The 24312-nt window shown below is 36.2% G+C and overlaps 1 protein-coding gene and 1 non-coding gene across 2 annotated transcripts; one reads left to right on the forward strand and one right to left on the reverse strand.

The window, feature by feature from the left end:
- Window positions 1–192: 192 nt before the first annotated feature.
- Window positions 193–1822, forward strand: LOC138695933 (peptidyl-prolyl cis-trans isomerase NIMA-interacting 4). Its single transcript, XM_069820324.1, has 3 exons — window positions 193–390; window positions 1005–1124; window positions 1246–1822. The coding sequence occupies exons 1-3, from the start codon at window positions 280–282 to the stop codon at window positions 1402–1404; spliced, it is 390 nt and encodes a 129-aa protein (XP_069676425.1). The 5' UTR covers window positions 193–279; the 3' UTR covers window positions 1405–1822.
- Window positions 1823–21181: 19359 nt separating this feature from the next.
- Window positions 21182–21257, reverse strand: TRNAC-ACA (transfer RNA cysteine (anticodon ACA)). Its single transcript has one exon. It is a non-coding gene; the product is annotated as a tRNA-Cys (tRNA).
- Window positions 21258–24312: the final 3055 nt, after the last annotated feature.

Below are 24312 nucleotides of genomic sequence, written 5' to 3' on the forward strand. Positions count from 1 at the left end.
TATTGTGAATTCATATTATAAAGAGATAATAATTTAACAAGCTTGGCATAAGTTTTGAGCTTCTAGGTTAGTAATGGTTGTTAAAGCTTGCTTTAATTGTAGTTTTTGTATACTCCAATCAACGAGTTAGAATATCTTTCTCTTTCTAACTCGTTGACTCCAATATGTCAAAGATTACATTACAGGAACAAATTCCCACAATTAGTAATGCCAACATTAGAATCTACTATTACAATTAATGTGAATTACTTCCACATGTGTAACAAATAACATTTAAAAATGCCACCAAAGAAAGGAGCTAGTAGTGGTGCCAAAGGCTCCTCTAAAGGAAAAGGAGATGATGAAAGTAAAGGTGCTGGGAAAGAAAAAAAGGGAGGTACAGCTGTAAAGGTAAAAACTGGATAATCGCCCCATAACCTATACCACACGATCTCTTTTTTTTTTTCTTAAATCTATTATTTAGCGAAACTGTATTAACTACACAATTATTTAGCGTCGATAAGTTCGAGGACTCATCATGACATTGGCTTTGCAGTTACGGAAAACCTTAGAGAAGAAGGGAGAACTCCACTGGGTACAGTAATCAGCTGAAGCGAGATTCGAACTCATGTTCGAGCGATGCCTTGAAACACGAGCCGAGCCACCGACGTATCTTAGATTGCAGGCGTGTTAGCCTGCTGGTCCAAAGTTGTGCTTCGGCTGATTACTGTTTTGGGTTTGTTTCTGAGGTTTTCTCAAACTCTAAGCGACTGTCAGGTAATCTATGGCAAATCATCTGCCTCACTATCACCAAATCCACCCAGAAGCTGTAATGTAGGGTTTACTAGTTTCACTATTTTTTTATGTCTTCTGTATTAAAAACATTCTGTCACGTTCATTCAGCTAAGTCTCATTTTATGCTACTGTGAATTTCAAATCAATCTTTATGGTAGTTTACAATTATTAAAATGAAAGGAATATTACGAAACTCACAATACCTACTTAAATAAAATTGTGTATTTCAGGTTCGTCATATATTATGTGAAAAACAGTCCAAAGTACTCGAAGCAATGGAGAAACTTAAAGGTGGTATGAAATTTCCAGAAGTTGCAGCTCAATATAGTGAAGACAAAGCGAGACAAGGGGTATGTCTTAATGAATTATGTTACATTAGTATTCAGTAATTAAATGTAACTTATTTTGTCAAAATAAATGCATATCCAAGGTAGTAGCGTAAGATTTATGTTTGCTTTTCTTTCTTCTTAGGGGGATCTAGGATGGATGACAAGAGGATCAATGGTTGGACCCTTTCAAGATGCTGCATTTGCACTTCCTGTTTCTACTGTGAACAGTCCTGTATACACGGATCCACCAATAAAAACTAAATTTGGTTATCATATCATAATGGTTGAAGGAAAAAAATAACGAGCTGTCTTTCCGCCTCCTTTATCTCTATCCTTAGTTGTATCTTTGGATGATGATCATGCTATTGCAGATTTTGTATCAGTTTTGAGAACTGATGGTGTAGCTATTGTGAGACTTGCTTAAAAATGTGTGAAGAAGGAACGATTTTGGTTATTATCTTTAAGGACTGTTGTATGGCAGAGACTGCAGAGATAATTGAGATGGTTCAACAGCTGCGACAATTATTTTGCGCCGTATCAGATTTAAAAATGGCAGCCTCATCTGCTACCTTACACAGAGATTCTCAAGATGAACATATTCATTAGCAGCAATTCATATACAAGTATGGCTGTTCATTTGGATTAGTTCTGGAGGTTATGTGTAAAGATCTTCAGCACTTGTTCAAAATATAACAAAATGCATTTTTATAGTTTTCTGATTGTGTGGAAGTTTAATTACACCAATGTTATAATTTTATTTTTCCATTCTTTCCTTTTATACCATACCACATAGAAAATAATTCAGTAATTATAAGATTAATAATAGAATTGAAGAATGTGATATCAAAATTCTGTCCATTTGGTCATTTTTATGATTTTTTTAGACCAGTATCGTATTTTAAGCTTTTCTTCCAAAACAACGCCAATATTTGTCTAAAATCAAGGATTGGTGGAGCGGAGAAAAATTCTCTCTGGCACCAGGATTCGAACCCGGGTTTTCAGCTCCGTGCTGACTCCCTATCCACTAAGCCACACCGGATTCCAATTATGATACCGAATTGAATCCTCTCAGTTTAAGCTCCACCTCTTAGTTTCCCTTTAGTGGCCAACCCTCATGCACTGGTCACAGATGTATGATAGTGGCACGATGTCCAACACACTAATGTGCAGAGGTGCACTCATTACGAGTGACTAAGTGGGCGAGATCTGACGGAATGAGCGCCGTCTTAAATCACTAAGTGATTATACACGCATATCATATTATTACGATGTACTGAAGTACATATGATATTTCCATGCAGGAATTCTGCGTTATCATAAATGATGAAGATCGTTGGAGCACAGAAAAATTCTCTCCGGCACCAGGATTCGAACCCAGATTTTCAGCTCTACATGCTGACGCTCTAATTAATTAATTATTTTTTTAAATCTATACGTAGATTCTTCGAGCAACAGTGCACATTACTGTGGAATCCCGGCCACCAAGTCACTCAATTGGGTGCGCTCCTTGTATAATGACAGTTTACTTAATATAAATGTCAACATACATGTCGAAAGAAGCAGAGCACATGGGGTCAAAAATTAATAAAGAGAAAACTAAATATATGAGAAACATAAGACCAAGTGGCGTTTGTAATAAAGATATTATAATAAATGGACAGAAATATGAGGAAGTAGATTCTTTTAAATATTTAGGAGTTCTAATTACCCAAGAAAACACTGCAGATGCGGATATGAGGCAAAAAAAATTGCTGGGGGAAATAGATGCTTGAGAGCCCTTAACAAAACTTTGAGAGCAAGATGCATAAGTAAAAAAGCAAAACTTACATTATATAAAACAGTCGTAAGACCAATTGTGCTTTATGGCACTGAAACTTGGACTCTGTCAAAGAAAATGGAACAACAACTGATGACAAGGGAAAGAAAAATTCTAAGGAAAATCTATGGTCTTAAATATGAGAACAGGCACTGGAGAATTAGATATAATACAGTGGTTAGGACATGTAATCAGGATGAATGATCAGAGAATACCAAAAAAGATTCTAAACACAAAACCAGAAGGCAGGCGCAATATTGGCAAACAGAAACTAAGATGGTTAGATGGAGTGGAGGACGATTTAAGGACTCTAGACGTGAGAAGATGGAGGCAGAAGCTCTGGTTGGACAGGAATGGACCAAGATCCTAAGGGAGGCCAAGGCTAGACTACAAGGGCCATAGTGCCAAAGAAGAAGAAGAAGAATACATGTCGAACTTGGAGTCAGGTCACAAAGGCATACACACTGGAGGAGGAGGATTCGATCTGGTACTGTGGATTGAACTTTGGCATAGCTCAATAGTTGGAGCGCTTGGTACGTAGAACCATGGATCCGGGTTCGATCCCCAGCGCCGGAGCGAATTTTTCTCCTCTAATATCAATTGTATGTTTCAAGTTTGTCGAAAGTTTATAACAATAGGAATAAGGCCAGTCATCTTTTCTAGCTTATATGGCTGATGATACTACAGATCTGGTGATGCACACCCAGACAGTGATAGTATGACAGATTTTATCAGATGTCTATGTCATTCGTTATCTGGTGAAACCAAATGCATTCATGTGCCGTAGCTTACAGTAAGAATCTTATGGTGGGGGCAAGTGAGCTAGCTAGCTTTCAAGTCGAAGCGTAGTGATGGAGGGAAACTTCCCAGTCCACTTTTTCCTTCTCATGCACAGGTAGGTTTCACAAGATACCGAATGATGTATGGCATTTCTTTAGAAATCGCAAAATGTTCTATTCAGTAGCATATCTATAGTCTCGATGCTGTTATTTCCGGCGTGACTCCGCCTCTTTGCTTATGTCTTAGGAAGTGAAAGCTCTATAAAGTCTAGGTAGGTAGTATCATTCGCCATTTTTGTTCTTTCGTTCCCGAGCTACCATACGAGGAATCTATTTGCCACACCGTTAAACATTATCATGTCGTAGCTCCTATGATAATAAATCAAACATACTGCAATTCAGCAAATAATTTTTTTTTTTTTTAATCCAATGCCACCAGGTTGTCTTTTCGACATTTCTGGTCTTCTCTCCTGGCCGTGGCTTAGTTGTAATCCACTTCTGAGGTTGGGGTGCTTGGAAGGTGGAGTTACATTACCCCGATGATGTGATAGGATCATTATGATAATGTGGTGCCAGGAGAGGTCTTAAATCTAAACTTAACCTAAATTCCAGACCATGGACGAACACAGGAATAATCCCCTTTAAGGAAAAATTCCTGTGCTCTAACCGGGAATCGAATCCGGGACCTCATGAACTATAGCCAGAAGCTCTGACCACTAGACCATGAGGCTGGTCACGCCTACAAATATATAGAGTGAATCATAAGTTGTTTAATCAACTGTCCGAAGTCAGGTTTGTACCTCATAAGTGACACCAATAATCACTCGAGGAAACTAAGCCGGAAATAATGGCTTAAGAATATGTAATGTCATTAATTTTAGTGGGTTATTCTTTGAGATAATTCAAACACAAAAGGTTTAAAACAATTTTGCTCGTTTTTTACTTCCTTTTCCAGAAAAAAATGTTTTATATAAAACATTTCATAGCATGTTTTGAGATAGCCATTGATTTAATTCCCAATATGCTCAGTCAATTCCAGAGAGCAGTGTACTATGATAATAAATTACTGAAAGAATTCCAGCTTTGTCTTTCAAATCCGCAGAAATCTGACACAAACAAATGTCACATTGCAAAATTCCTTTGCAGAACAAAAAGTTACATTTGTTTAGATCAAACCCCTGCACATTTAAAAGACAAAACCAAAATCCCTTCAGCCATTCATTATCATAATACACCGCTCCCCTAAACCGAAATAATAATTGAGCGGCAAATAACGTCTTCGTGTGCTTTCTGCGAACGCCAACGAAAGAGCCAAAATGGCGGGCGATTATATTAAGTATTTATCGAGCCTTAAGAAATGAATAACGTCTTCATAAGCGAATCACAAGACGCACACGTTTAAATGTAGCCGACCTGCAACGCGATTGGCTGCTGGAAATTAGAGCGATGGGACTATGGTACTGAGTCACCATAGCGAAAATGAATACATAAAACTTCTTGAGAGAATCAAATGTATAGTAGGAAACACTCAGAAAGTCGTGAACTACATTCAGAGTACAGTGAAAAATAAATTTCATTAAATCTATTTCTAAAATTGATACTACATCCATTAAATTTTATTGGAACATTCATTCTACATACAATGGATACTGGCAATAAAAAATACAGTACATATACAACATTATATTAACAAAAGATGTGAAACTGCAATGTTAAGAAAACAGTTTTAAAAATCTTTTTTTCATCCTTCTACGTCAGTATGGTAAATTCTGTTGATGGTGTCGCGTGCTCCTCTACAACTAGAGTTAAGTTCTTCGATAGCTGTCTTTTCTACTTTATAAACACATATACAATATATATAATTATATACCGTTCAAGATTTCTTCACAACTTCTTAAAATACTTTCTTCGTTGCAAAATTCTTGGAGTCTGTGAGAGGATAATAACTTCTCTGAGGTCTTTATTATTTACAAATTTACTACCTGGGTAACTGTAAATGGAGTATAATACAGTGATCTGAAGACGCAATGACTCATGAACCCTGTTTCATGAAATGGAATAAAATTCTTTTATCAAAAATACTATAAAATTTGTTTCAATGTAGTTAGAATTGAACTAGCCTGCTGTGTCAATCCTTCTCAATTTTGTGCACCATTTTAACAAGGAAATGCAAAATTCAAACTCTTCAGTTTAGTTGAAAACTCTTACATTCTAACAAAGTAATGTAAGCACTAATTTAAATCTCAACAGATGTCAGTACCGTGTATTGATCAGCAAGCACTTACCAACAAATTTAGTGTAACTTTTTCAGCTACAGAGAAACTGTCACAATACTGATGATGTTGCAAATGTATATATACATCCCTTCTCCATCTTGTCAAGATAAGCAATGGTCACATTTATTGATAAAATACAGTTTATTTCATTATTTCCACCTTTTCATTGATTTAAACACACATTCACTGCTTAATACTTAGTGATTCACGGAATTGTACCACCACTTAAGAGGCTTATTCTTGGAGTAATTTTCAATTTAAAAAAATGTCATATGAACACAAGTGCAATTATCAATAATTACGGCACTATAACAAATTTAATCTTAGAAAAAGTAGCAATAATTGGATAACTATGAAACAAAAAATATAAAAATATTAGACAAAAAACTTACTTATACAATATTTCATAAAATCAACCTGCTTACAATTTAATCAGAATGTTAGAAGTTTTTCCTTGAAGTTGCATAACATTTTTGCATATTTTTATTTGAAAAAAAAAAAAAATTCACAAAGCATAATAAATGGTGCAGAGACACTTTTTTAAATATCTCCTTCAATATAGTTTGCCTCACATATGTAAGTCATAAGGCTTCATATTTATTCAAAACAATCAATTGACACAATCTAGGATACACCATAAGGTTGTTTACCTGGAGAAAAGCTATAAAACTCGGTTCATATTGATATACTTCTCAGAATGGTCAACAGTTGCGTAATTATTTGGATTCAAAACACAAGTTTATATTCGGAATATGTATGATAGGAACTTTCTTGTGTTAAATTTTAACATACCTTGTTAACATGTTTCGACCTATTTTGGGTCATCTTCTGAAATTTAACACAAGAAAGTTCTTATCATACATATTTCGAAGTGATACAGTGTTAAAAGTTGTGTAATCAAGATGTACAAGTTTATAGTTCAATAGAATGTCTGGAATAAGCTTTGTTAATGTTGGTACTACTTCCATGAATCAGCTTGTAGATATTTCTAATCACAACAGAACACGAGTATGCCTGACAAAAAATCCACTAAATACATTTCGAGGATTTAAAAAAAAAGGGCAAATAGACGGGCCAGTTCAAAAGATAAACGATTCAAAATTTAAAGTTTTGGGAAAACTGCATTTTAAAATTTCATGTTGCTGTGAAAAATCCAATTATCATCACTCTAATTTGCAACTTATAGTAAATATAAAACATTATTAGCATTAACAAAATTTTGAGTAATTTCAATGATCCTTGAATTTTTCACCTCAACATGAAACTTTAAAATGCAGTTTCCATAAAAATTAAATTTCTGAGTTGCTTCCCTTTTGAACTATAAAACAAGTGTCATATATTTCACATAGGCTTTCATAGTGTCATCTGCTACCTGAAATCTTACTCAATGCAGTAGAAGCCTGATGCAGAGCAGTCTGATATACCATGGATTTGGACATAACGGAGTGGACAGTATGTTCCCCAAGAAAGAAACGCCATTATTAATCAAATTCTTCATGGTAAGAGATTCAGTAAATTAGTGTGCATAGAATGATTCACAATTCATCATTAACCTTACATCGAGCTGAGATTGAGTCCCGCAATTTCTAGCACCCTATTACTCAAATTCCTAACGGTTTAAAACAACTTAAGTACACAATAAAGAGTTGAATCTGCAGCAGTTGAAAGTTTATGCTAACAGCAATGCAGTCAGGGTTCGCAAAATTTTGCTGTTTTCTCGGTGAGTAGGAGAATTGGGATAAGCACAGACATGAAATCAGGGAGAAACTTTCGATAGAAAGTGTAGTACTAGGCAGAGCTGTCATGGAGGCCATACATCGTATGAGAACCTACAATTTTTTTAATTAATCGTATGAGGAAAAGACAATTTTTTCTGTATGGAGCCATACAGCCTAAGTTTTATACGCAGAGATCTGTACAGATCTTAGACCATCTTTTGCTGTTTCTAATGTATTTTGCTTGATGTTCATAAACAAAAATTGTCCATCTCTGCAGAATTATATAAAATAATGGTTGAAAAACAAGAAGTGCTGCAAATACACACTCCAAGATTCATCAAGACAAGTGTGCATCTACGGTGGGGCTGCATGGTATATTCTTTAAATCAAGCTTGTTGTACAATTAAAATGTAGAGCAAAACAATTTCTGTACTTCTTCTTTAATATTAAAAAAATCATTAAATGACAGTCGGAGAGACAGAAAGAGGAGAGTAAAATATATTTCGAGGGAGAAAACAAGTGGTGGGGCATATGGCCAAGAAAAAAATTACCATGACAGCACTGGTACTAGGAGACAAGTATGAAAAACCTACCACTTGTTGATGTGGCTAAAATTCTTTTAGCAGTGTTACATATAAAACTGGGGTTAATGAAGTACATGGTGGAGGCACCTGACAAAGCAGGGAAGGGCATTTCAATATATAAGGATAAATTTCCAAGGCTGATTAAGAATAAACTAAAGGAAGGTAATTCGAAATTTTCTCGGGCTTCCAGCCGAGGAGCTGTGCGCCGATTGGCTGTTGTTAGTGCGGACCGCGGCGAGAACGCGGCCCGAACTAATAACAGCCAATCGGCGCACAGCTCCTCGGCTGACTCCCTCTGGCACTATAAATTAAGGAGCTGGGTACCCTCAGATATCATTTAACCCTGAAGATGAGGAAGATAACATCCTCGAAACGTCGGTGGATCATCAACTTATGACCTGGCTGGAAGCCCGAGAAAATTTCGAATTATCACGTCGCCAGGAAAGCTTCAGTAGTTAAAGGAAGGTAATTTTAGAAGCCCACACTCCGTAATAAGTTTGAAAATGCTTTTTTTTAGTAGGTTACTTTACGATGTTGTATCAACATCTCAGGTTATTTAGCGTCTGAATGAGATGAAGGTGATAATGCCAGTGAAATGAGTCCGGGGTCCAGCACCGAAAGTTACCCAGCATTTGCTCAAATTGGGTTGAGGGAAAACCCCAGAAAAAACCTCAACCAGGTAACTTGCCCCGACCGGGATTCGAACCTGGGCCACCTGGTTTTGCAACCAGACGTGCTAACCGTTACTCCACAGGTGCGGACTTGACAATGCTATGTTCGAGAGGACTGTTGAAGAAATAGCTTGGCTTGCCTTTAAATCGGTATGTGGATTATCTGGGAAACTACAAAACAAACAATTATTACAGAGATTTGACGGAAGATTTTTTGAGGGCTTGGACTGGAAGGTCCGGGGTTCGATCCCACGTGGTGACAGGATTTTTTCTCGTTGCCAAACTTTCAGAACGGCCCCGAGGTTCACTCAGCCTCCTATAAAATTGAGTACCGGGTCTTTCCCGGGGGTAAAAGGCGGTCAGAGCGTGGTGCCGACCACACCACCTCATTCTAGTGCCGAGGTCATGGAAAGCATGGGGCTCTACCTCCATGCCCCCCAAGTGCCTTCATGGCATGTTACGGGGATACCTTTACCTTTTCTTTTTTTTACAAAATTAATAGGTTGCAATATATTCCGTAGAATTTACTTTCTCCATTCACACCTGGATTTCTTTCCATCAAACTTGGGTGGTGTCAGCCATGAGTATGGGGAAAGGTTTCACCAACACACATTCAAAATGGAAAAGCAATACAAAAGAAAATCAACACCCAACAAGCTTGCCATTTACTGCTGGCAATTTATCACAGATGTTCCACAGTCATCTTAATGACCTAAGTCTAAGAGTAAAAACATGTTGGAGTTGTTCATCTCGCCTCTCCGAGTAGCGCACCTTGCCGTTCATCTTGCCATGCATCTCACCTCAGCAGAACATAGTGAAGTAGTTCACCTCACCACGCTTCTTGCCATTTAATATGGCGGGAAAAATTCAATCAGCCATTTAGTTCCCTTCAGAGAACAATGTAATAAACATTAATATATGGGTTGTAATAAAGACACCAGACTTGGTGAATTGTGTCAGCAGCTAAAGACAATTTCAGATAGATCGTACGAATATTTAATAATGTCTCAGTCAACTTTCAATTGTATCTCGACCCTAGCAGAATCTAAAACTCCCATACATAAGCAACCATTTTCTGCTGAAAAGAGGTTGGTAGTATCTCTCAAGTAACAATTGTATCTAATAGGAATAATGTACTATAATTAAACTGCAGCAGTATGGGATGAAGATAAATATAAATAAGACGAAGGCCATGGTCATGGGAAGAAAAATAAAGAAGATAAACTTGCGCATTCGAAATGAAGCAGTAGAGCAAGTGGACAGCTTCAAATACTTGGGGTGTACTATATAAGCAGTAACATGAGCTGCTGCCAGGAAGTTAAAAGGATAGCAATGACCAAGGAATAGAAAAAAGGAGCATCATCTGCGGATCTCTGAAAAAAGAACTAACGAAGAGACTAGTGAAGTGCTTTATGTGGAGTGTCGCATTGTATGGGGCAGAAATATGGATATTACGATGAAGTGAAGAGAAGCGAATAGAAGCATTTGAAATGTGGATATGGAGAAGAATGGAATGTGTGAAGTGGACAGGCAGAATAAGAAATGAAGCTGTGTTGGAAAGAGTGGGTGAAGAAGAATGATGCTGAAGCTGATCAGGAAGAGGAAGAGAAATTGGTTGAGACACTGGCTGAGAAAAAACTGCCTACTAAAGGATGCACTGGAAGCAATGGTGAATGGGAGATGAGTTTGGAACAGAAGAAGATATCAGATGATAGACGACATTAAGATATATGGATCATATGAGGAGACAAAGAGGAAGGCAGAAAATAAGAAACATTGGAGAAAGCTGGGTTTGCAGTGAAAGACCTGCCCTTGGGCAGAACACTGAATGAATTAAATTGTATTATTTATCATTGGCAAAAAATTCCACTTTTCATTTTCATAATTTTCTGTCCAAGAGCAGGTCTTTCACTACAAACCCAGCATTTTTCAATTTCCTATTTTTCATCTTGGTCTCCACATACAATTTAAAAATCTTAATGTTGTCTATCATCTTCTCGTGTTCGAACTTTTCTCCTGTTCACCATTCCTTCCAGTGCATCCTTAAATTTAAAAACTCACCATTAACTCGAAAACCTTAGGCAATGAAAACATTTTGAAAACAAATTTGAAATCAGAGCGATTATTTCTATGAGAATCCACAGTTCTAACAGACAAAAGTTTAGTCTCTCTGCATACGGAAGTCCACCAGGCACGCCTTTAACTTCTCGAAACTAGAAAAACCAATAAGGATTTTGAGTAGCAGCCACTTTTGAAAATAATTTACATTTTTTCTAAATATTTCTCTCATTTTGACCCGCCATCTAAAGTAAAAATTAAAAATGTTTGTCGCTTATCAAGTTTTGCTTATTTTGGACGGATCACTTCAAAGTTAGTTTTTTTTTTTTTTCACTTCCCAAAAAAGATATTGATTTCGAATTTTTTCTATGTTTTCCTTAGACATTTATCTAGGAATCCTAAGAATTGCAGCGCGATTGATTGACTATCATAAAAGCTATGACGTGACAATGTTTTAATGCGGTGAAGATCACTCTCTGCTGGCTAAAGTCTTTACAGAGTCCTAGATACAATAATGTTTCGTTGTGACAACCAACCAATCAGAACGCTAGTTTCAGGCAACTGCATCCTGAAAATCAAATCAGTTTGATTCTCGCTGAATGGCGAGATGCGTGGCAAGGTAAATGGCTTCAACATATTTTTACCCATTATGTATCGTTTGTTTCCTAATCACCACACGGCAAGATGCATGGCGAGTTGAACTACTCCAGCATGTTTTTACGCTAAGTTATCCAGGAAGAAGTTCTTAAAAGGTGAGAATATTTCTATGTTTTAAGTTTATATTGCAACAATGATACAAAATTATCATTCTTAGACAATTTGTATGTTTTTTTTTTATTGTTTATCCCTTTTACTCCCACTGTTCCCAAACGGGAACATGCATTATTTACGGCGTAAATGATTTGAGAGGACCAATAATCATCTTATTTTGTTTCTTATGTGTCAATAAGTAGTAATATAAGAAACACCAACATTTTTAATAAAAAATAATTTGGGCATAAATGGGTTAATATCAATTCTGAAATATTTATATTCCAATCATTGAAAGTGTCTTGGGATCAAATGGGTTAAGTATGTTGGTTTGGGAAGATGGATTGATTCCAGTAGTATTATTGCAAAAGCTTTTCTTAAAGTGAAGTATCTATGAATAACAATGTGTGAATTGTTGAAAAAAAATTCAGTATGATCCCACAAAAAAACTGTAAGGCAATGGAAGAAAATGGACTTTAAATTGGAAATCAGCACATGCCAATTACCTGAGATCACCTATTTTTGTTTCTGTGTATGATATTTGTTGTACTGTGAAGTATTTGCAATACAAATTAGAAAATTTGCCATGTCTGATCTGTGCTTAAAGTCATGAAACGAACAGTATCTTACTGATTTAAATTAATTAAATGTTTCAATGTTTGTATCGTGTATGTGTTTAAAAATAACTTTTTTCCAAGTTTTTAATAATTGTATTATTATTGGATTTGAGGGAAGTGGGATATGATGATAGAGACTGGATTGATCTTGCTCAGGATAGGGACCAATGACGGGCTTATGTGAGGGTGGCAATGAACCTCCGGGTTCCTTAAAAGCCAGTAAGTAAGTATTGCTATCACTGAAATCACTAACTGTAACAGTATGAATGTGAGAGTTATTGCAGCCTGCAGGGTGTACACAGTATCACTTACTTTACCACCAATTGCTGCCCACATTGCATAACACATCTGGTATGCACCATACAGCCTTAAGTAATATTTCATTTCTCTAAAATAATTGTTAAAGTTTCAATTAGCATTTACCTGAGAATTACATGCTATTACAAATTAAAGATCTATTGAGATAGCAGTACATTCTTACAATACTTTAACTATCTCTTCATTGTAGCTTAAAAGTTCTCAATATCAAAATGGTGAACAATAATGTAATACTTAGTCCTTTATACATGATTTCAATAACACAATAAAAGTGACAGTAACAATTCTGGAGTTGGTTCATTCTTTCTACTGTCCACTCCCAACAATTCGAGGTAATCATTGCACGAACTTCCGCAAAATATCGAAAATTGCGAATTATCCGCAAAATTTTTATTATTATTATTTAAAGTCCAATAAAAGTTACTGTCATAGATTTAATTTCTAAAAATACACCTCAAAATCAAGAGCAAAATGTGAAACAGTGCAAAACATTTTGAAACAATGACAAAATTTCTCATGTTGTAGGCTCTACTAAATTCAACATTCTGCAAGGAAATTATGTGTTATGAGACGTGAATTCTGCTATGCATAGCACAGGTGTCAACGCAGGTCGAAACATGTTGGAGTGGGGAGGGAAAGGTGAGAAGTTTAGGAGGGAGAGAGCGTAAATAGAGTAAAAACAAAAATGACGTTACTTTGCCACCCTACTCCCACCTCCCAAAAAAAAAAAATCACAAATTACCAGCAAAGCAAATTAACTGCATGCGAATTATGAGGAGTCGACTGTATAAAATATAACGAATACTGGTAGATTAGAAGACTGACATGAACAATGTGAAATGGCAGTGGTATAGTCCATTTTATATCATGGAGTGCAGTTCGGTGGCTCCTTTGAACACCCATTTACAGATTTATGACTTCCTACACAAACACCTCTGACCAGTCCATCCTGTTCCTTCGTCCCAACATTGCACAGTTGCCACAATCCTGGTGACCCTCAAAATGAGAGGATTCGTGGCCGTCATCCCCATCTGGACGCCACGTGTTTTGAAGAAGACAACATAATATCACAAGCTGACCGCTCAATGAACACTACAGAATACACTCTCAATAATACTCTCATGCTAACTGATGGCATTCTTGGAATTCGGAAAAGATGCGGCAACTCTGCCTTCATGTGGATTTGACAGGAACCTGTCAATTCTTCTGAACGAGGGTTGTGATTGGTTACTAACAGGCGAAGACAAGATTTTCGTCACAGTAAGGAAGACATTTATGACAACCAATTAGTAGGGGGCAGTAGAAGATCTATCGGCAAAGTCCTTTCTATGAAACTGCATTCCATGAAATAAAACGGACTATAGTAGTAGTATTATAGTGATGGTGGCAATAGCAGTGGTAGCAGTAGTAGTAGTAGTAGTAGTAGTAGTAGTAGTAGTAGTAGTAGTAGTAGTAGTAGTAGTAGTAGTAGTAGTAGTGGTGGTGATGGTGGTGGTGGTGGTGGTGATGGTGGTGGTAGTAAATTATATTTAATGATGTTTTCAACTGCAGAGACTGGCTGATGAATTCTGTCTGGAGCTATCAAGGACAGGGTTCTCTTGTGTGCTGTAAAACTACGAAATGGGCCTTTCAGCTTTATTGCCCTCATGGAGGCCATATTTAGGACTTTACTACTCTTTAAAATACATCACTCTTGGCCAGGGCTGAACCTGAGAACCTTGGATCCAAACACCAGCATGATAGTATCCAGACTACCAAAGACAAATGAACAATGTGAGAAAGGACCACTCTACATTAAGGTGGTTCGTATTTTTTCATAAAAATTTACCTGCCTGGCAATGTGAAGTTCTACAAATGAACAGTAACTTGAAGAGCAAATTCGAGATTAACTAATATAAACATTTTTTAAAGGACTATTTATCAGATACATTTCTAGTACTAAAAGATTACAACGCGACTAAACAAGATGGGAACAGGCACCAAACTGAAGAAGATTTAGGAATATGATTTTTGGACTACAGACCAGAAGGTCAATGCCTACACATCAGCAACATGACGACTTCATTACACTATCAACAGAGATTTTACTAGTAAAAGGGAGATCAGCAAGGCAACAAAGATGACCGTGTACCATATTATGATGTACCTGTTACGGAAAAGTAACTAATCCAGGAATTATACATAATAACCAGTAATTATGCATGGATAGAAAACTGGTGGACATCTCACAGGTTAGGTTTGGTTTGTTCAGGTTTTTGATACAGCTACCAAAAAACGTTTATGCAAGGCATACCAAAAGCCTCAACAAACCAAACCTAACCTGTCACTGATTCTCGATGATGTCATTGCTTCAATTATAGTATTTGCTTCTCGTGAAGTAAAAGGGAGATCAGCAAGGCAACAAAGATGACCGTGTACCATATTATGATGTACCTGTTACGGAAAAGTAACTAATCCAGGAATTATACATAATAACCAGTAATTATGCATGGATAGAAAACTGGTGGACATCTCACAAGTTAGGTTTGGTTTGTTCAGGTTTTTGATACAGCTACCAAAAAACGTTTATGCAAGGCATACCAAAAGCCTCAACAAACCAAACCTAACCTGTCACTGATTCTCGATGATGTCATTGCTTCAATTATAGTATTTGCTTCTCGTGTTTAGAAAAATAGCAAGTTTGCTATTAAGACTTCGAAAATAAATAACAGGTGTGCTTTCAGACAGGAAACTAATTTACTTTGCATTCTAGGCACCATAAAGAACCCAAGGTTTGCATGTTCTAACATCAAGGACATTGGATTTTTAAAGGTGATAAAAATCTCTACCATGGGCTATTTGTGATTGGAAGTGTAAGTTGGTATTTCAGATTTACAGCACGTAAAAGAACTCTTTACTTCAATAGAGACGAGACAAAATTTTCCGACAATTTCTTGCCAAAGTTAAAGTTCAATTTTATTATGCATGAATATACGAGTATTTTTCGGAAAGCTATTCTAGAAAAGTTCAGGAAGATCAAAGAAACCGTGTCTCAGGAGGCATTAGCAACCAGTGAAACAACACAGTTCTCAAGTCATTTTTACGTTGGTTTACAATTTATACTTTGTTGCTGTTGCCAGATGAGTTTTATTTTAAGTAATGCTGTAAAAATAACTTATAAGATGAAAGACAAAATGTAAGACATACACAAAGTCTGTGCTCAAAAACAAGAAGGAAAAAGACGTAACAGCATATCTGCTGCCGGAGACCACAGAACTAGGTATGGAATTAAGCAGTAAACACTATGAACACATTATTAGCAACCATTAAATCACGAGTAGATGACATTATGAGTTCTAAACTCATTCTAAAAGAGATGGCAAATAAACTTAACACACAAAGGGAGAATCAAGTCCTGACTTTCTAATCCATTTGTACTTATACAATACGAGTATACATTAGAAAATTAAAAGGGATAGTTGATACTGTGCAGTTAATATACGTTTCTTGTAAGGGACTATATCTGGTACTGTGCAATTTATGTATATTTCTTGCAAGAAGGAAATACTGAGAAATAATTCAGATTTAATATTTGGGAAACATACTGCATTTACCAGAATGGAAGATGAGTATTGTAAACGAATATTTAAAAACAATCAGATATCATCTAGAATAATAATGGAACAAGAAAATTTACCTGTGAGATTACTTTTTTAATAAAACATACCAGTAGACAACAAGCAACCAAATCTTAATTGTGTCAACTTCGGACAAATAACTTAACTAAGTTCCTTTTCTTTATTACTACAGAGTGATCCATTTGGGAAGGCATAAAATAAAAACGTGATAAAATGAGAACTGTTGCTATTTATTATTAAATAATTTATACATGCATTCTAGAAGAATGGGAGTTTTGTTCAAATTAGACCTCAACGCGCCCACCTTTAAAAACACAACACAGTTCATATTTTGTGGCTAATTCCTCCCATCTCAGGGGTAACTTTCTCAAACGCTGAGAAAATCTTTGCTCTGAGATCATAAATATCCCTGGGTCGCTGTATATACACATCATTCTTCAAAAAACCCCAGAGAATGAAATCAGGTGGTGCCAGGTCTGGGGAATTTGGAGACCACATAATTGGCCCTCTTCGACCACACCAGTTGTTACCAAATGTGTCATCCAGGTAATCATAGACGTCTGTTGCCCAATGAGGTGATGCACCATCCTGTTCCAACATGATACCCATGTTGTTTTTCTGTTGCAATTGTGGTTCGAAAAAGTTTTTCAACATGTTCACGTATGGTCCTAAGTGAAATATTTCCTATATTGCCCATACAGATTATAGCGACTTACCACGCACCAAACATTAACTTTAGGACTAGTCCGTTCCAGTTCATATGAGATATGTAGATTTTTACATCCCATATGATTGCATTATGGGTATTCACTTGCCCACTGACATGGAAGACACATTTTGCTCATTGTTGTGCAGTAAACGGCATTTTGTTTGTTTGGTCATTGCTGAGTAACTTCTTTTGTTTTTTATGTGGTAACAATGATGATACAAAACTCCCGTGCTTCAGTGTCACATTGGAACTAAAATGAATTCTACAGCATCCCCATTATAAATTTTATAGTCGATTTATTTTAAGACATCCCAAACAGATCAGACTGTATTATTTTTTTGTAAAGACATATATGAAGAGTCCACTGCAAGAATGATGGATGTCATTTGGAGAAGCAATTGAAAGTTTGAAATGCTTAGCGCTCAAAGCTTAACTGTGATTTTCCGATCATTACTGGACAATGACTATCTGTGTTAATGCCATATAACTCTGTATGTACATTCTATATGTCTTAAGCTATGCATTGACAGTCTTGGTTCATTTTCGACAAGAAAGTGACATCCATCATTCTTGCAGTGAACTCTTCATATCATAAAAATGGCTTTGCTCAGTAATTTCAAATACTGTAGATATTTATATCTTATGAAACTAGTTTCGTAATACTGTCACCATAATTATTTCGCTGCATAGATTTTTAAACAAAATTATAATCAAAAATAGAGAGAGATAATGTGAAATTGCTTGCAATTTCTCATTATACTACAAAAAGTGAAACTATAATTTTACGAAACATTGTGTCATATGACTTATCCACGTTAATTTTCTATTCGAATCCTTCTCTATTCGAAATTTCACAACCATTCCTTAATTCATGTACTTGAAAAAAAGTAGCCAAGGAACTCTAAGTCCCATATGGGTTGGACTCTGACAAAATCTGCTTTCTTTTCGCGAAATGCATTAATTATACTCTTAGAACTTCAACATTTTAAATATGTTGATATTGTTTGTCTGAATGAAACATTTCTTTACATTCTCTGGTCTTTTATTGTTTTATCCAACACTATTTCTTCTATAAATAAAAAAAAAAAAATTGAAGAAGATTTTGGGGTTATTAATTGTACTTAATTCCTCTTGATTGAAACCACTAACGAGTTTCATCTTCAAGGTTGTATCACTCAAAGAAGTGCCTACTCTATTTTACCCGTTATGCTTAGCTAGTCTAACTACCAGACTTCAAATGATACAATCCTAAGAATGGAATCTGTAAGCAGTTACAAAAGTCAGAGAAATCAAATCTCTGACAGTAGCAAAACCAAAATTCTGCTTTACAACTCAATTACAGTGAAGGCCTGAAACATAAAAAGGAAATCGTTTACTGTTTTCCCGAAAATTACCATTTTATATTATTTTCGCCAAAAGTCTTTCAATGAACTTCAGTTTTTCTTTGAGTGCAAATTAATATTTAATGTTTATACTTCCTTGATATTTAAGATGATTTATATAGCTTAACAACTTGAAGTAAAACCCCGTAAAATAAACCAACTTCTGGTCTCTCCTCTCTTTCTCTGCATCCTTCAGACACAAACCCTCATAAATATCTGAGAGGGTGTGTATGTGTAGGCAACACACCCAATAGAAGAGAATATCTTACAATACTGCCACAATTACGGATTCATTTCTGCCTTGAATGTCTGCTAGAAGGAGCCATAACAATAGGATTGCGACTAGTCAACCCCTAAGTTTTGCCTGTAGGAGGTTTGACGTAGTGTAAGTGGACTTGCTGGTAAAATACCTCCATAATCTCAATATTGTCTATACCAATTTTATTGTAGTTGAGTTGTGTTGCGTATCCATGTATTAAATCAAAGTAGAAGCTTCGAAATATTATTTATTTCACACTGAATATGTCTATCATGTACAAGGTGGAGCAAAATGTATGGGATATTTACATAATACAACACTGCATAGCAGTACATAGCAATGGTGACTTTGGAATTGTTTGCTTATTCCAGGAGGTCTGCCATTTCATTTGCGATGAATCAGTGGTCTATACAAATATGAATTCAGGTTGCAGAAGCTTTTGTTCGTTTAAGTAGTGTAATAGCAGTTCAACATTTTTTTCGCCAAGGACATCATCATCATCATCATCATCATCGTGTTCCTGACAGATGGACAATTTGTTTTATTAGATTTATTTTTTTATTTACTTTTAGAATTTTTTTGTTTTTTTTTTTGGGGGGGGGGGGGTTATTTTATTATAAATAATATAATTTATTTTATTGAATGGTCCAGTCTTGGAGAGAACATTAAAATGTGGAAAACAAGAAATCGTCAGGTAGGCCGAGAACCGTCTGAATGCCAGAGATGTCAATCATGTTCAAGCAGAATTCCAGCAAAGTCCACAGCGCTCAGCCCTCGACATTTGCTGACAATGCAAATCAGCTGGCGAATCGCTTCACTGGATATTGTAAATAGATTTGAAATTCTAACCTTATAAGCTGCAAACTATTCATGAGTCACGTCCAATTGACTGGCAGATAAGAATAGCATTCTGTTGGTCTGTGGAGAAATTACGGGGCTTATACCGCATTGTCTTGATGTGGTGGCTGACGTTTTGACCGCTGTGTTGTGGCCATCCTCAGAGCAGTTGGATAAGGAAATAGTATGTGAGCTTGTTTTTATATATATATATATATATATATATATATATATATATAGAGGAGTCTTAATGATAGGTCGTAGGTTCTCTTTCTGGCATCTGATTGGTTCTTCATTGTCCAATCCGGTTGAGGTCTGAATGGAGGGAAGTCTTTAATATGAATACTCCCCTCCATACAGACCTCAACTGGATTGGACAACAAAGAACCAATCAGATGCCAGAAAGAGAACCTATGACGTATCATTGAAAGTCCTCCCACATTGAGACTCATATATGTATATATACAAGCTCACATACTATTTCCTTATCCAACTGCTGTGAGGATGACCACAACACAACAGTCGAAACGTCAGCCACCAACACCAAGACAACGCGGTATAAGCCTTGAAGTTTCTTCACAGACCATGTACACTAGCCGCGGAAGCCTACACAAACACTTAATAGCATTCTGTGTGCAACTTCAAGAAATTATTGCTGAGAACAACAATATTCTGCCAAATTTGCTTCTGTCGGATGATGAAGCACATTTCCATTTAATCAGATCTGAGAACAAGCAAAGCTTACGGTATTGGGCAGATACCAACCCTCAGTGGCTTCATGAAACTCCACTGCACAGCCCTGAAGTTACAGTGTGGTGCGGTGTAGCCAGATTTGGGATTATTGGCCCATACTTTTTCGAGGATCCCCAGGGCAGAACCGTTACTGTTAACTTAGAACGATATTTTCAAATGTTCAACACCTTTCTGGTACCTAATAAAGAAGGATAGGACATCTTGACACATGGTTCCAGCAAGATGGAGCTACTGCCCACAGAGCCAGTAACTGCATGAACAGATTGTGACAGCTGTTTCCAGGCAGATCACTTCTCGCTTTGGTGACAAACACTGGGTCTCCAGATCCCCGGACTTATCAGTTCCACATTTCTTTTTTTTTTTTTGGGAGGTTATTTTATGATGCTGTATCAACATCTAGGTTATTTAGCGTCTGAATGATATGAAGGTGATAATGCCTGTGAAATGAGTCCAGGGTCCAGCACCGAAAGTTACCCAGCATTTGCTCGTATTGGGTTGAGGGAAAACCCCGGAAAAAACCTCAACCAGGTAACTTGCCCCGACCGGGATTCGAACCCAGGCCACCTGGTCTCGCGACCAGATGCGCTGACCGTTACTCCACAGGTGTGGACTCCACATTTCTTTCTTTGGAGCTAACTCAAGGAGAAGGTATATTCCACTCGCAAGGAGGCAACTGCAGAATTACAGGCTTCCATCCATAATGAAATTGCAGCCATTCCACGTGACATGCTGGTACATGTGATGGATAGTTTCCTTTGTGAAGTGAATGAAGGAGGGCATTTACTGCATGTAATTTTAAAAAAATAAGCATTTATTGACATTAAAGGAAATGGTAAAATGTGTATACTGTTTGCAAATAAACTGCATTTCTAGATATGCAAACATTCTTTTATAATTCAATGTTATTATTACTATTTAATACGAGAAAAATTCGTACCGGCACCGGGAATCGAACCCAGGACCTCTCAGCTCTGTGCGCTGAGCGCTCTTTCCAACTGAGCTATGCCGGGACACAATCCACGGCGCCGGCCGAATCCCTCTCGTAATGCTTTTACGGCCTCACTACCTGCATTTGAGACGATACACGTCATATATGCAGGAGCACATATTTAAATGACTTTATGGCCATATTCAACATCAGTTGAGGTGGGTAAGACCTCATACAAAATGAATATGTGATGTAATTCAATGTTCTTTTTGTACCATACATTTTGCTTCACCTTGTATTATTTCAGAAACCACATATATTTGACTGTGTCTTTATTAATTGTACGAGTTGCAACAAATTGGGCAATAGCGCACTCACATCTCTGTCTGTCTCTTCCCTCATCTCTCTCGCTTTCCCAACAACACCAATTGAAATGATGAAGCCAGGGTTTTACTTCAATTTGTGAAGCTATAAGTATCAAATACAAATGTAGAAAGCTTGTTTAAAACTACTATTCAATATTAGAAATATGACAGAACACATATTTTTGTCAATATCTTTAAAACAGATATAGTATCATTTATTGTTCTCTCTAATTCATATAATGAAAGAGTATGTTGTAATACATTCGCAGTTCTTACTCATGCAACATTTGGGTAGTGTAGGATATGGCGCTAATAATAAAATACTATGAACATAATATTAATTACATATTATGACTACTATATAACAAAATAATACCAGATTCTGCAAAGGACAAATCATCAATGTCTGATGCTCATTGCTATACACATACTATATGGCATTAAAACACGAATGCTCCTCTTAATACTAAACCAAATAACAGAAATATCAGTGAAGCAAAAGGCTTTGAAAATTAACATTTAAAACAAATGTAACAAGAACGTAGAAAATATACATTTAAATAACCACAGTTATCTCAACATATTTTAATTATAAAAATAATTTTTGTAGTGAGATTAATTTTTATGATGGACTGAAATGCTTCATAAATTTGATAAATAATACAAACTAAGAATTATAAAGAATAATTGTATTTAAGGACACTTACTATGTCAGCCTGGGATGGAAAATAGGTATTGATAATTTGATTATTGCAGCATTCATCTAATTATACTGATGTTTCATTGTAAATAGTGTATAAATATGACTAGAATGTATATATACTATCATTAAAAAAAATTACAGCTTTATTATACACATACAGGACGCTTCGGTAACTTTTTACAGACTTTCAGAGGTGGTAGAGATAATCAATATGAACAATTTTAATGTAGGAACCCATATCAGGAAACATTCCGTTTAGTAGTTACAGCTTCACAAGCCTTGATATGTATAATCAATGTAGCCAGTTACCATCAGAACTCAGGCCATCTTTCTGAAGTTTGGCTGCAGACTTTTTGTTCCTGCAAACGGTGAAATCTCATAAACATAGTATTAGCTAGTTGGTATCGTAACTTTAACTAATAAACACTTGCAACTTTTCTTCCATTTCCATTTTTTGTCCTTGTTCCTGTCTGTATGTAATGCTTAACTCAAGCAAGTCTAACATCATACAAGGAAGACAACTATATTTAAACTAAGGTGAGGTTACAGTACACTGGGCATGAGTTCGATGCCAGATGGATATTTTGTTTTACTTGGTTATTTAATGATGTTGTATCAACTACTGGGTTATTTAACGTCAATGAGATTGGTGATAGCGAGATGGTATTTGGAGAGATGAGGCCGAGAATTCGCCATAGATTACCTGGCACTCACCTTACGGGTGGGGAATACCTCGGAAAAAACTCAACCAAGTAGTCAGCCCAAGTGGGAATCGAACCCATGCCCGAGCATAACTCTGGATCGGCAGGCAAGCACCTCAGCTGACTGAGTTATGTCCATGGCATGGCTATTTTAATTTACTGTGTAAACAAGATTTTGTACCTATTTCTTATAAACTTCGTAACTTAACAAACTGCACCATGGCAACATCATTGCATATACAACAGCAAATAGAGATTATAAAGATTTTGTTTCTCTGTGCGCCAGCATATAGTTCCACTTTCAAGCGCTAGAGGTTAGTGCAATCGAGCATACGCCAGAGTCCGTGGCATACGCTAAGATAATAATTGAGAACAGAGTTGAGACACAGGATCCAAACATCGCCTACCTTATTGCATAACCCAGTAACGCTTTGCTTCAAATAAATTCAAGTTAACGGCTTTTCCTTATTTCTCAGTGACAAACTAGTTGTAATAATAATATTTTATATTTCAGATATAATAAATTATATTATAAAATAATATAATATATTATAAAATTAAGTATCGAATTCGTTTAATATTTGTATATAATATAATATAGGTATATGGTTTTACATCTCATAAGAGTTTTGTTTTTCCATTTTCAGCACTATCACATCATTACATATTTTAATTGTTGTTGGGGTCAATGTCTCAACTCTCATTATAAAGGAACTCTAGAGTCTAGACATTACAGTTAATGACGGATTTATTATTTTATGGATCCAATTTATTTTATTTGAGTACATAATGCACCTAGATGTATTAATTATGTGTTATATTTCCGCTGTGTCGACTGCTAGCTGGTGTGATGTCAGCGCCAACTCTAGGGAGAAAGCAGAATCTCACGCTTTAGCTGGCTTGAAGGTCATCAAAGGTACCGATGCGAAGTGTCCATTCTTTATAATCCCTATTTGCTGTATACAATATGTGGAAAAACAAACGACATTGAAATGTTATTTAATTGCAATGGTACAGTATGTGTTCAAAATGTGTACCATCACGTGCGAAAATTTTTTTATATTTTAGGTAATAGTTTAATTCTGTTAAATGTAATAAAGGTAATTTATAGATTGTTCATAATGTTCCTGAAGATTATTGAACATGTTGATGAAAAAACGTGCAAGGACACAAAAAATGACGTTATCTTCTGGCGTAATTCGAGAATATTTGTAGGTGGGTCATCTGTCTTGAAAACTGATTCTTTCAACATGCCACATATATAGGTATGAGATCCGGGAGGCAGAAAGGGTATGGGAATTAAATTAAACGAGAAATAAGGCGATCTCCATAGTGTCGTTACACAAATAAAGCAATCATGAATATTAA

Source organism: Periplaneta americana, chromosome 3 (genome assembly GCF_040183065.1).
Source record: "Periplaneta americana isolate PAMFEO1 chromosome 3, P.americana_PAMFEO1_priV1, whole genome shotgun sequence".
Classification (NCBI taxonomy): domain Eukaryota; kingdom Metazoa; phylum Arthropoda; class Insecta; order Blattodea; family Blattidae; genus Periplaneta; species Periplaneta americana.

What these genes read in the sequence shown, in the direction of transcription:
- LOC138695933 (XM_069820324.1), top strand. Translation starts at nt 280, where the DNA reads ATGCCACCAAAGAAAGGAGCTAGTAGTGGTGCCAAAGGCTCCTCTAAA. An exon ending in AGGGAGGTACAGCTGTAAAG is followed by an intron (nt 391 to 1,004) that starts GTAAAAACTGGA and finishes TGTGTATTTCAG; the next exon opens with GTTCGTCATATATTATGTGA. An exon ending in AAGACAAAGCGAGACAAGGG is followed by an intron (nt 1,125 to 1,245) that starts GTATGTCTTAAT and finishes CTTTCTTCTTAG; the next exon opens with GGGGATCTAGGATGGATGAC.